Raw genomic sequence first — 14,536 nt, forward strand, 5'->3', positions numbered from 1 at the left:
CAAAGAGAGATGGGGGGAGCAGATGGGTAGATGACGGGAGGACTGTCTGCACTGACCCTTTTGACTCATCACATTCGCTGCTGCTACTGTTTATTTTCTATCCTATTGCCTAGTCACATTACCCCTACCTACAGTATATGTTCAGTACCAGTCAAAAGTTTGGACACACGTACTCATTCAAGGGTTTTTCTTTATTTTACTATTTTCTGCATTGTAGAACAATAGTGAAGACATCAAAACTAGGAAATAACACATATGGAATCATGTAGTAACCAAAAAGTGTTACACAAATCAAAATATATTTTATATTTGAGATTCTTCAAAGTAGCAACCCTTTGCCTTGATGACAGCTTCGCACAGTCTTGGCATTCTCTCAACCAGCTTCATGAGGTTGTCACCTAGAATACATTTCAATTAACAGGTGTGCCTTGATAAAAGTTAATTTATGGAATTTCTTTATTTTTTAATGCGTTTTAGCCAATCAGTTGTGTTTTCACAAGGTAGGGGTGGTATACAGAAGATAGCCCTATTTGGTAAATGACCAAGTCCATGTTATTGCAAGAACAGCTCAAATAAGCAAAGAGAAATGACAGTCCATCATTACTTTAAGATATGAAGGTCAGTCAATCTAGAAAATTTCAAGAACTTTGAAAGTTTCTTCAAGTGCAGTCGATGAAACTGGCTGTCGTGAGGACCGCCACAGGAAAGGAAGACCCAGAATTACATCTGCTGCAGAGGATAAATTAATTAGAATTAACTGCACCTCAGATTGCAGACCAAATAAATGCTTCACAGAGTTCAAGTAACAGACACATCTCAACATCAACTGTTCAAAGGACACTGCGTGAATCAGGCCTTCATGGTCGAATTGCTGCAAAGAAACCACTACTAAAGAACACCAACATTTGTTTTTCAACAGGACAATGACCCAAAACACACCTCCAGGGTGTGTAAGGGATATTTGACCAAGGAGGGTGATGGAGTGCTGCATCAGATGACCTGGCCTCCACAGTCACCCGACCTCAACCCAATTGAGATGGTTTGGGGTGAGTTGTACCGCAGAGTGAAAGAAAAGCAGCCAACAAGTTCTCAGCATACTGTATGTGGGAACTCTTTCAAGACTGTTGGAAAAGCATTCCTCATGAAGCTGGTTGAGAGAATGCCAAGAGTGTGCAAAGCTGTCATCAAGGCAAAGGGTGGCTACTATGAAGAATCTCAAATATAAAACACATTTTGATTTGTTTAAAAAAAAATAGGTTACCACATAATTCCATGTGTTATTTCATAGTTCTGATGTCTTCATTATTAATTCTACAATGTAGAAAATAGTAAAAATACAGAAGACCCTTGAATGATTAGGTGTGTCCACACTTTTGACTGGTACTGTATTTCTCAATGACTTCCATAGATTTTTGCAATCACATCAAACCATTTTTCATTATTTGTTTGCTCTTATATTTCTTTAGATTAGCCAAGGAGGCTAATTTGTCAAATATAAGTTTATGTTCCAAACGGCCAAATTTGCACCTTGCTGTAGGAGAATGTTAAGGCTAAAGGTTGTCTAGGAGAGATTGTATTTTTTGGCTACTAATTGCTCTCTCTCTCTTTCTCTCTCTAGGTCTCTCTTTCTCTCTTACTCTTTTAATCTTTGCACAGAGCCGATATCCAGGGTTAAGCAGTGCAGCCCTTTATTGCTATCCCTCCACCCACACACCCACACAAAACACCCACACATACACACACTAGATTATTATACATTCGGAAGCAATCTTCACCACAGAGCATAAAAGTGAGAAATAATAGTGAAAATATGACACCAAACCATAACTGTGATGTTTCACTGTTTTTATAAGGAAAGGAGAGAGGGAATAGCCAGAGGCATTAACTGGAAAGAAAAGATACCAGAGTGAGCTACTGTCTCTTCCCTCTCTCTCTGCTTCTCCCTCTCTCTCTCTCTGTTTCTCCCTCTCTCGTTTTCCCTCTCACTCTTTTAATCTTTGTACAGTGCTCAATATCCAGTGTTTAGGGGTGCAGCCCTTTATTGCTAGCCCTCCACCCACAGACTCACACAAAACACACACACACCCTCCCCCAAATAATAATATATGTGAAAGAAATCGTCACTGCAGAGCATAAAAGTGAGAAATAAGAATGAAAATATGAGGCCAAACCATAAGTGTAATATTTCACTGATTTTATAAGGAGAGGAGAGAGGGAAGAGCCAGAGGGAGGAACTGGAAAGAAAATATACCAGAGAGAGCGACTGTCTCTTCCCTCTACCTCTGCTTCTCCTTCTCTCTCTCTCTTTCTCTCTCTCCCTCTCCTTATATGCTCATGCAGGGTTTGAACCTACAATGTTTGGTTCCTTAACCAGATCGTTAACCCTCTCCACAACCATGGGATAGCTGTGGCCTTGTTTTTTTGTTCTTTATATTTATATTTTTCTTTATATTCTTTATATCTTTATAAGAAGAAAAAAAAGAAGGCCACAGCTATCAAAGAGTGTGCAAAGCTATGGTCAATCAGGAAGAATCAGGAAGCATACAAAATAATAAAATGTATTTAAATGAAGCTCTACTCAACGAAATCACATTTCATAAGATGTTACAAATACACAGCATATGAAGAGAATATTTGACCATATTTCACTGAAAACACAAGGCCACTGTTAATTATCTGGCTGCGGTTTTGAATAGCGCAGGTTTAAATCTCACATATTCTATTTGTTTCCTTAGGAAAAAAAAGGTGACAGTGAAGCTCAGATATACTCTACTAAAAGAGAGGATGTCTTTATTTCGTGCAGATTCATAAATCCAGTCAGAAATGCAGAATTTAGACTGTAAATAATAAAACATTTAAAAATTTACTGTTACTGTCACGTCCTGACCAGTATAAGGGGTTATTTGTTATTGTAGTTTGGTCAGAGCGTGGCAGGGGTGTGTTTGTTTTGTGTTTTTGGGTATGGTTCTATGTTTTTGTATTTCTATGTTTTTTCTATGTTGTGTATTTCTTTGTGTTGGCCTGGTATGGCTCTCGATCAGGGACAGCTGTATTTCGTTGTTGCTGATTGGGAGCCATACTTAGGTAGCCCTTTTTCCACCTGTCTTTTGTGGGAAGTTGTTTTTGTACTGCTGTGGTTTGCCTGCAAACTGTCTAGCTGTCGTTCGTTTTTCTTGTTTTGTGTAGTGTTCAATAAAAGTTAAGATGAGCATTCACATACCCGCTGCATTTTGGTCCAATCACTACGACGGCCGTTACATTTTTTTTAAACGCACCTGATATAATTCCTAATTAGAGGCACTTGATATGGTCCCCCCTGACTTATTTTTCATGATCTGAAAAGCAAAAGTGATCCAAGATCAGCAATTACAGTGTTGGATACTTTGTAAATATGAACCCAGAAGCATGCAGCATGTAAAGAGGATGGTGAAGTGATGGTGAATAACCCAGTTAACATTATTTCCATGGGTAAGAAGGCTAAAAAGGAGCATAGAATTCCTGATTGACCATACTGCCATGGCTATATACTGAAAAAGGGCAATTAAAGAGCGCTTCCCTGGTGGTACAGATACAATATCTGGTTTTGGAAGCAAACATTAGTTTCTACAGTTTTTTCAGGGGGTGGATCAGCATTAATATTGCGGATAGATTGTTGCTTCCATACAGTGGCTTGTGAAAGGATTCACCCCCCTTGGCATTTTTCCTATTTTGTTGCCTAACAACCTGGAATTAAAATAGATTTTTGGGGGGGCTTGTATCATTTGATTTACACAATGTGCCTACCACTTTGAAGACACAAAATATTTTTTATTGTGAAACAAATAAGAAATAAGACAAAAAAATAGAAAACTTGAGCGTGCATACCTATTCACCCCCCCAAAGTCAATACTTTGTAGAGCTACCTTTTGCAGCAATTACAGCTGGAAGTCTCTTGGGGTATGTCTCTATAAGCTTGGCACATCTAGCCACTCGGATTTTTGCCCATTCTTCTAGGGTAAAAATGCTCCAGCTCCTTCAAGTTGGATGGGTTCCACTGGTGCAGAGCAATCTTTACGTCATACCACAGATTCTCAATTGGATTGAGGTCTGGGCTTTGACTAGGCCATTCCAAGACATTTAAATGTTTCCCCTTAAACCATTTGATTGTTGCTTTAGCAGTATGCTTAGGGTTATTGCCCTGAAACAGGTTTGCCTCAAGAATTTCCCTGTATTTAGCACCATCCATCATTCCTTCAATTCTGACCATTTTCAAAGTTTTTTATATTTTTTTATAACCCAACCCTGATCTGAACTTCTCCACAACTTTGTCCCTGACCTGTTTGGAGAGCTCCTAGGTCTTCATGGTGCCGCTTGCTTGGTGGTACCCCTTGCTTAGTGGTGTTGCAGACTCTGGGGCCTTTCAGAACAGGTGTCTATGTAAAGTATATAAGTATATGTATATATATGTATATATTTGTGTTGTATATATATAAGTATATGTATATATCAAAATTTTTCAACCACTCAGTCAGAAAGTTAAAGCTTGGTCGCAAATGGGTCTTCCAAATGGACAATGACCGCAAGCATACTTCCAAAGTTGTGGCAAAATGGCTTAAGGACAACAAAGTCAAGGTATTGGAGTGGCCATCACAAAGCCCTGACCTCAATCCTATAGAACATTTGTGGGCAGAACTGAAAAATCGTGTGCAAGCAAGGAGGCCTACAAACCTGACTCAGTTACACCAGCTCTGTCAGGTGGAATGGGCCTAAATTCACCAAACTTATTGTGGGAATCTTGTGGAAGGCTGCCAGAAAAGTTTGACCCAAGTTAAACAATTTAAAGGGAATGCTACCAAATACTAATTGAGTGTATGTAAACGTCTAACCCACTGGGAATGTGATGAAAGAAATTAAAGCTGAAATAAATCATTCTCTCTACTATTATTCTGACATTTCACATTCTTAAAATAAAGTGGTGATCCTAGCTGACCTAAAACAGAGAATTCTTACTGGGATTAAATGTCAGGAATTGGCTAAGGTGTATGTAAACTTTTGATTTCAACTGTATATAGGAAGAGATACAGTGGGGGAAAAAAGTATTTGATCCCCTGCTGATTTTGTACGTTTGCCCACTGACAAAGAAAGGATCAGTCTATAATTTTAATGGTAGGTTTATTTGAACAGTGAGAGACAGAATAACAACAAAAATATCCAGAAAAACGCATGTCAGAAAATGTTATAAATTGATTTGCATTTTATTGAGGGAAATAAGTATTTGACCCCCTCTCAATCAGAAAGAGTTCTGGCTCACAGGTGTCTTTTATACAGGTAACGAGCTGAGATTAGGAGCACACTCTTAAAGGGAGTGCTCCTAACCGCAGCTTGTTACCTGTAAAAAATGACACCTGTCCACAAAAGCAATCAATCAATCAGATTCCAAACTCTCCACCATGGCCAAGACCAAAGAGCTCTCCAAGGATGTCAGGGACAAGATTGTAGACCTACACAAGGCTGGAATGGGCTACAAGACCATCGCCAAGCAGCTTGGTGAGAAGGTGACAACATTTGGTGCGATTATTGGCAAATGGACGAAACACAAAAGAACTGTCAATCTCCCTCGGCCTGGGGCTCCATGCAAGATCTCACCTCGTGGAGTTGCAATGATCATGAGAAAGGTGAGGAATCAGCCAAGAACTACACGGGAGGATCTTGTCAATGATCTCAAGGCAGCTGGGACCATAGTCACCAAGAAAACAATTGGTAACACACTACGCCGTGAAGGACTGAAATCCTGCAGCGCCCGCAAGGTCCCCCTGCTCAAGAATACATATATATGCCCGTCTGAAGTTTGCCAATGAACATCTGAATGACTCAGAGGATAACTGGTGAAAGTGTTGTGGTCAGATGAGACCAAAATGGAGCTCTTTGACATCAACTCAACTCGCCGTGTTTGGAGGAGGAGGAATGCCGCCCATGACCCCAAGAACACCATCTCCACAGTCAAACATGGAGGTGGAAACATTATGCTTTGGGGGTGTTTTTCTGCTAAGGGGACAGGACAACTTCACCGCATCAAAGGACGGGGCCATGTACCGTCAAATCTTGGGTGAGAACCTCCTTCCCTCAACCAGGGCATTGAAAATGGGTCGTGGATGGGTATTCCAGCATGACAATGACCCAAAACATACGGCCAAGGCAACAAAGGAGTGGCTCAAGAAGAAGCACATTAAGGTCCTGGAGTGGCCTAGCCAGTCTCCAGACCTTAATCCCATAGAAAATCTGTGGAGGGAGCTGAAGGTTCGAGTTGCCAAACGTCAGCCTCGAAACCTTAATGACTTGGAGAAGATCTGCAAAGAGGAGTGGGACAAAATCCCTCCTGAGATGTGTGCAAACCTGATGGCCAACTACAAGAAACGTCTGACCTCTGTGATTGCCAACAAGGGTTTCGCCACCAAGTACTAAGTCATGTTTTGCAGAGGGGTCAAATACTTATTTCCCTCATTAAAATGGAAATCATTTTATAACATTTTTGACATGCGTTTTTCTGGATTTTTTTGTTGTTATTCTGTCTCTCACTGTTCAAATAAACCTACTATTAAAATTACAGACTGATCATTTCTTTGTAAGTGGGCAAACGTACAAAATCAGCAGGGGATCAAATACTTTTGCCCCCACTGTATATAGATGGACTAGTTTCATACTGTATCTCTCCTGTATTGTATCTTTATATTTATGGGCAGTAGAAAGTCCCTGGGGATGTGATGGGATGTTTCAGGACGTCCTGATACAGACAGTTACATCACACACTGTGAAGGCATGGCCTTCACTAAAGACATTCGTGTTTCACGTATTTCTTCAAAGTATTTATTCAAAGTATTTATTCAAAGTATTTATAGAGCAAGTTGTGTTTGTGTATGTGCTTAGTTCATTCAGTCATTAACCAAACATTACAGTTTCTAGATCTCTCCCATAATTTTCAACCAATTGCAGTCAGGTGTTCATTGTCAAGTGGTTCTTGTTTTCTATTTGTCCAGCTAACTAAAGTGATGATACAAAGGTTTTGTATCATTTCAGCCAGTAGTTTTGTATGTACAGATGTATTGATCATTCTTTTGTTTATGAGAATTGACCTGCACAGCAGGAAATGCAAACTTGTAGTGTATTCAAGGTTTAAAAAGGCTTTTAAAGTTTGTAATTTAACCTTTTAACTTTCAGACTTGATTTACCCTAACATAAAATGTATCAACGCCTCAAAAAAAATATCCATTCATTATAAACGACATAATAATTCTAATTTCCTGTTGCAACATGATTATTTTCCTGCTGTAGCAAATTAAGATCTGTAGTGCTCACGAGCCAAAATGGGTCACTAAACACTTTGGACAGTTGTGTTTAACATAATCCATTTCGTATGATATGCTACGAATTGTATTTCGTACAATATGTTACGAATTTATAAACGCTTGGAATATGTTTTCAGATAAATAATTTGGAACTTTGTAAAATCACAGGACTGACTGTGTTATCACCCAAATGTGCCCTATATGTGGAAACGTTGCCATCGCTGTCATTTGTTGTCCCATTTCCTCGTGAATCGAGTTTGCACAATGGTCATGGATCCTAAAACGAATACGAGTTGACTACCAATGTTTGACTAGTAGCCTATCAGCTCTGTGAAAAGAGCCATTGGGGGTCTTTATTGAATTGGCGCTTTTAATTTGATGGTTGCTATGAAATGATGAGTGAGGGAAAGGAGAAGGAAAGAGGGAGGGCGGGCGGAGAGAAACTTCCTGGAAGACTAGAATCGCCGGTTCACCGTCCCCAAGACATGAGCGTGCCACACACACACACACACACGTCGGACTGATTGTCAGACACAACAGAACCAGTTTTAGCTGTAGTGCAGCACCGATTACGCAGACGGGACTCTCTCTCCTCATCGACCCCGTTCCCTCTCACAGTGTGCGGAGGAAAGAGAGAGAGTGAAAAGGCACCTCTAATTATTCAGACTGAACGGAGGCATGAGCGATACCCCCCTCCTCTCTTTCTCTGCGCCGGAACCCGGGTGACTGGAGCGCGCGTGTCACAGTGACAGCTCCACCAACCAAAGAGACGAGACAGATTATCGGGAAACGGACTCTGTAGCTTTGTTGAACACTCCGTGCTGCAACAGCAAACACCAAAACCTCACGCGCTCTTTTCAGAGAACGGACACAGCTTCTGCTGCGCCTGTGTCTCTGTCTGCTTTTTTTCTTCCGAGAGACTCCAGGGGCGCAATACACCTGTCACCAGCATCAAACTCTGCTCGGTAAATCTGCTCGAGACGTTCTCAATGTCATCAGATATCGCCACACTAAACACCCTCGCCTCTCCCCAGAACTGAAAGGAGAGAGAAATGAGAGAGGGATAGTCGAGAGAGGGGAAAGGGAAGAAGGAAAGAGAGATATAAATAATAACTGTTCTTTACCAGGAGCTAGATTTCTCATTTTACTAGAACATTGGCATGGAAAGCTAGCGCATCAACAGGCTACAAATCCTACCGCCCTGACTATTTAACGGACCCTCAGTGCATAACTCATGCTTATTTCTGTAAGCAACCTGAAGGATTAATTTAATAACAAAGAAGAAACACTTTTTATTGAAGTTCCATTTTCCCGGAGGAGTAGCTGAATATCCTCGCCTCCCCTCCCCTTGGTCGGACTCGGACTGAGAGGAGGGACACTTGACTCTGCTTCACCTGGTGAAGAGTGCGGTAAACCGGACAGACCGACGTCCGCACACACGCGAACCCCTGCGCATGGGGGAGCGCGGCCCCACAAGGTCGGATGTCGTGCAGCACGTGCTATTACCTGGTCATCAGCTCCACACACCTGAGCAACGGCCACTTCCGGCGTGTAAAGGGTGTCTTCAGGGGACCACTCTGTCGCACGGCCTCCAACCAATCACCGGTAAGTGTGTGTGTGTGTGTGTGGGAAAATGCCAAGCCTTCTAAGATACTTTGGTGCTCAGGTGGAACCTTCTTTCTCTACAGATGGTGGTGCTGGCAGACTATCCTTCTAAGGCACCATTCGAAATTTAAGCAATTGTTACCTGGAGGCAAATGGGGGAGTGTCATGCTATTGCAATTTCAGTCACCTGGAGGGTTTAGTATTTATTTATTTTTTATCCAGGGGAGGGTCATGTCATTTTTTATCGATTAAATGTAAGCATTTGTCAGTATTTTGGAATTTAGGTATTGAATTCGACTATGTGTAACTTCAGTGTACAACCCTGCTCTCTCTCATCTCCTCGCTTAGACCAACTGTGTGGGCATTTAGCGTTTGCCTTTCCATTGGCTGTTCGATCAGTCCCTCTTTGTGTTTGGCGTATCCAGAAGGTGGGCGTGTAGAGTATCTGGCGAATAAAATAGCGCGTGTAGTGACGACGTAGGGCGTTGATTAAACTCTGAATTCAAAGTCGGAAACTATGGCATCTTTCTAAAGCTCAGACTTTCCGACCTGAAGATCACTGACGTCATTTTTAAAATCTGAGTTCCCAGTTGTTTTCAAAGCACCAAAAAAACAGCACTATGCCGTACAATTAAGCAAGGAACACAGCTCGTGAAAAATTATCTTCACAATAATGTATAGGGTTCTTGCAGTCTCTGTCTGTGGAAGAGAGCCTAGAAAAGTTCAATGGAATTTTGGAGTTGATAGGAGATGGTTCCTTAATGCGGAAAAAAGTAAATAGATTAATTAAATCTGGTGTTGGAGGAGTGGCGACAGAATGGAGAAGATAACAGTCCATGTGGAGGGCTGGACTATCTGGATGCCTACGAGTTCTCCTCTTCTTTTTGAGTGATAAGTTTATCCTAGGCTGCCTGTTATTTCATATAAATCTGATTAGTAAAAATATATTTTAACATTAAAGTTGTAAATGACTATTGTAGCTGGAAACGGCAGATTTTCAATGGAACATCTACATAGGCGTACAGTGGCCCATTATCAGCATCCATCACCCCTGTGTTCCAATGGCACGTTGTGTTAGCTTATCCAAGTTTATCATTTTAAAAGGCTAATTGATCATTAGAAAACCCTTTTGCAATATGTTAGCACAGCTGAAAACTGTTGTTCCGAATTAAAGTATCTGGAGGATCAGCATTTGTGGGTTCGATTACTGGCTCAAAATGGCCAGAAACAAAGAACTTTCTTCTGAAACTCGTCAGTCTATTCTTGTTCTGAGAAATGTGTGGACCCCCGGAAGACCCCATGAGAGAAATAGAAACTGAAGATCTCGTACAATGCTGTGTACTACTCCCTTCTCAAAACAGCGCAAACTGGCTCTAACCAGAATAGAAAGAGGAGTGGGAGGTGCACACCTGAGCAAGAGGACAAGTACATTAGAGTGTCTAGTTTGAGAAACAGACGCCTCACAAGTCCTCAACTGGCAGCTTCATTAAATAGTACCCGCAAAAAAAGATGTATTTTTAATATTAGGCCTAATAGGCTTTTTTGTGGAGAGAAGGAGGCTTGCTCTTGCTAATTGCTGAATGTAAAATTGGCCTAGGCCAAATGACCTGTCGGGCAAAGTTGCGGAGAGAATGCATCACTGGCCAGTGATAATAATATTGTTGCTCTGATGTATTAAATGGTTGCACAGGACAGACAGCGATGAGCACAGTGAAAAATGGAAATCACTTGCAAACCACTTGAGCAATGAGGCAAGAAATGTCACGATGTAAAAGATGTGCAGGCTAAACAGCATTTGTGGTTGAATATCTACATTTCATTTAAATGCGAGTTTCTATATTATATGTTTCATTAGCCTACATAGTAGTATTGAAGTAGTATTAGCAGTTGTCACTCTGATGACAAACACATCCTGAACCACTGAATGGTCTGTGTTACCACCTTAATAACAGGCCTATACAGTGTGCAGTAGGATGCTTTGATTTGTTGATTGACAGGTGTAGGCTACTGTCGACCGATAAACTTTCCTCTAGTGTGGATGCTCGCCAACGTTTTCTAGTTATGTAGCCTATAGTTTTTCATTATAGTTATCGTCCTTGGTGTGGACCGTTCTTATTATTGCTCAGTGGTGTGGACGGCCCCTAAGGCTTAAATTGGTAAATGCTGCCCTCTAGAAGATGGGATGAATACAGCAGTGTTTCTCAACCACGGATTGATTTGATAGAAATCCCGACTGCAACATTCATAGTCGACTAAGAATTGATTTTAATATTCCCTGCTATTTGGTTTTAATTATCATTTTGGAGGGGAAAGGTTACATGCCATCCATTTTCATTTCAAAGAGGTCCGATTGCCTCTAGGTATCTTCAATATAAATAACGTTCACTCCCTAACCTTTCAGAGTATCCTCCTAAACTTTCCTTAGTGCCAATGGGTCTCTGGATTAGACTGGCCTTCAGTCTGAGTTGACCTCTCAGTGCCCAGACTTTATCGCCTTCTCTACATTTGTGTGTGTGTGTGTGTGTGGGGGTGATATTTGGGCATGCTCCAAGGGTCTCAAGTAATTCACAAATGATTTCTGATTTCTTAATGTGAGAATGAGATGAACTGGCAGAGCTGACGGAAGAGAGGAGCAGCTGCCGTGTGTGTGTGTTTACTGTTCCTATTACCAGGCTGTCGTGTTCGGTCTGATAAGAGGGTGTTATGAGAGAACAGAACCACTGTCTTCTACAGCAGGGTCTCCCAAACTCGGTCCTGCATGTTTTGGGTCCTGCCCTAGCACTGCACAGCTGATTCAAATAATCCAAGCTTGATGATGAGTTGGTTATTTGAATTATTTTAATAATAATGCGTGTGTTGTTATTTGTGTGTGTGATGTAAAGTTTAGTTAACAAACTATACAGTGCGTGGAGTCTTGTCGTTCTTGAACAAGGCTTTAACAAAGTCTTTAACAGTTGAACCAACTTGTGAAGTGGAGTCCTGAGGCCGTATCTAAGTTGTGTTTCCATATGTACATTATTATCATCATTAGTACAGCGCTCCTGTAGCATCATCACTGGTGAGTCATTGTTCCAACCTTCATTACCACTACAAAGCTTACTTTCCTATAGTTATCTGAGGCCTGAGGGTTTAAGAGCAGCGGGGGAAGAGGGGGAGTGAGGAGAAAGGAAGTAAAGAGAGTAGGAGAAAAAAGAGGAATTAGAGAGGGGAGAGAGAGGAATTCTCTATACCCCTCAAGGCAAGGGACTCCTTACCCCTTCAGCTCCCCTCTCTCTCTCTCTCTCTCTCTCTCTTTGTGTGTTTGGAGCGGTTTGTCAGCACAACGCAGTACCATTTTGTTCATTGCCTTAAAGTGGCCTGATGGGGTTATTTCAACTCCATTTCAGCATTTAGACTGTTTCTTTTACCCTTATTTTACCAGGTAAGTTGACTGAGAATGCATTTTCATTCATATCTACGATCTGGGGAATAGTTACAGGGGAGAGGAGGGAGGATGAATGAGCCAATTGGAACCGGTGCACTATTTGATTACTATAGCAGCACACCGCCATAACGGCTACCGTCACTTATATGGCAAGTGTCCAATATCGACTTGCCTATAGCCAGTTAGCCACCAGGGGTTCGAACAGTGCTGTAGGAGGACATTAGTGGTGATCAGTAGAACACTTTGTGGTGGTCAGCACTGAACCTGTCTAACACTGATGTGGTGGAGCAGGGTCTCACACACACACACACACACACACAAATGCACGCGCGCACAAACACCATCAGGCCCAACCGAAAGCATTTCAGACTGGCACCTCTTGGCACGTATTGTGTTGAATACCAAACTGCCACTGCTAAACTTTCAGACACAGTCAAAGTTCTGCTGTTTCAGCCTATTGCTGGTATATGTGTGTGTATGTTATACTGTGCTATATCATTACTGGTGTTTCATCTGATATCTAACATATCAGTGAAATATACCTGTACATCAAAGCAGACTAGTGGAATAGATACTGTAACTATGCATCACACACACACACACACACACACACACCAACAGTTTTAAGATGGCGCCGAGAAGAAGGCTGACGTTTTACGTGTTCCAATTGTGTTTTTGTTCGTTTCTTTGCGTTGTTTGTAACTGATTTTTTAAAAACTTATTTTGTACATAATGTTGCTAATACCGTCTCTTTTGACCAAAAATAACTTCTGGACATCAGAAGTGTGATTACTCACCACTATCTGGCAGAATCCTTTTTTTCCTTTAATGAGTCCGACGCGCCCGACGTGAATGACATACTGTTTTCCCGAGAACAGGCCCGGATCCCCATCATTTGCGTGAAGAGAATGCGGAGAAAAGGGGCCGGAGGGCTGGCAGCCTTCGGAGAATTCGTAGGCGATCGAATAAATCCCCACTGCCTTCCATACTGCTAACAAACGTGCAATCTTTGGAAAATAAAATCGATGACCTACACGGAAGATTAAACTGCCTACGGGACATTCAAAACTGTAATATCTCATGCTTCACGGAGTCGTGGCTGAACGACGACACTATCAACATACAGCTGGCTGGTTATACGCTGTATCGGCAGGATAGAAGCGGCGTCTGGTAAGACAAGGGGCGGCGGACTATGTATTTTTGTAAATAACAGCTGGTGCACGATATCTAAGGAAGTCTCGAGGTTTTGCTAGAGTTTTCATCTGTATTTTTCGTAGCTGTCTACATACCACCACAGACTGATGCTGGCACTAAGACTGCACTCAATGAGCTGTATTCCACCATAAGCAAACAGGAAAACGCTCACCCAGAGGCGGCACTCCTAGTGGCCGGGGACTTTAATGCAGGGGAACTTAAATCGGTCTTAGCAAATTTCTATCAGCATATTAAATGTGCAACCAGAGGGGAAAAAAACTCTGGACCACCTTTACTCCACACACAGAGACGCATACAAAGCCCACCCTCCCCCTCCATTTGGAAAATCAGACCATAATTATATACTCCTGATTCCTGATTAAAAAGCAAAAATTAAATCAGGAAGCACCAGAGATTCGATCATTAAAAAAGTGGTCAGATGAAGCAGATGCTAAGCTACAGGACTGTTTTGCAAGCACAGACTGGAAAATGTTCCAGGATTCCGCCGATGGCATTGAGGAGTACACCACATCAGTCATTGGCTTCATCAATAAGTGCAACGATGATGTCTTCCCCACAGTGATCGTACGTACAAACCCCAACCAGAAGCCATGGATTACAGGCAACATCCGCACTGAGCTAAAGGATAGAGCTGCCACTTTCAAGGAGCGGGACTCTAACCCGGAAGCTTATAAGAAATCCCGCTATGCCCTCCGATGAACCACCAAACAGGCAAAGCGTCAATACAGGACTAAGATCAAATCGTACTACACCGGCTCTGATGCTCGTCAGTTGTGGCAGGGCTTGCAAACCATTACAGACTACAAAGGGAAGCACAGCCGAGAGCTGCCCAGTGACACGAGCCTACCAGATGAGCTAAACTACTTCTATGCTCGCTTCGAGGCAAATAACACTGAAACATGCATGAGAGCACCATCTGTTCCGGAAGACTGTGTGATCACACTCTCTACAGCCGATGTGAGTAAGACCT

At 42.0% G+C, this 14,536-nt stretch overlaps 1 protein-coding gene across 1 annotated transcript in view; it reads left to right on the plus strand.

The window, feature by feature from the left end:
* The first annotated feature begins 7,783 nt into the window (after window positions 1-7,783).
* The window catches only part of LOC106579994 (uncharacterized), a 72,549-nt gene continuing 65,796 nt past the window's right edge, over window positions 7,784-14,536 (plus strand). Inside the window, exon 1 of the mRNA XM_014160507.3 lies at window positions 7,784-8,927. Coding sequence (XP_014015982.1) covers window positions 8,805-8,927 — 123 coding nt within the window. The 5' untranslated portion in view covers window positions 7,784-8,804. The remainder of the gene's footprint in view (window positions 8,928-14,536) is intronic.

The sequence above is a fragment of the Salmo salar genome, chromosome 02 (assembly GCF_965601325.2).
Source record: "Salmo salar chromosome 02, fSalSal1, whole genome shotgun sequence".
Taxonomy (NCBI): domain Eukaryota; kingdom Metazoa; phylum Chordata; class Actinopteri; order Salmoniformes; family Salmonidae; genus Salmo; species Salmo salar.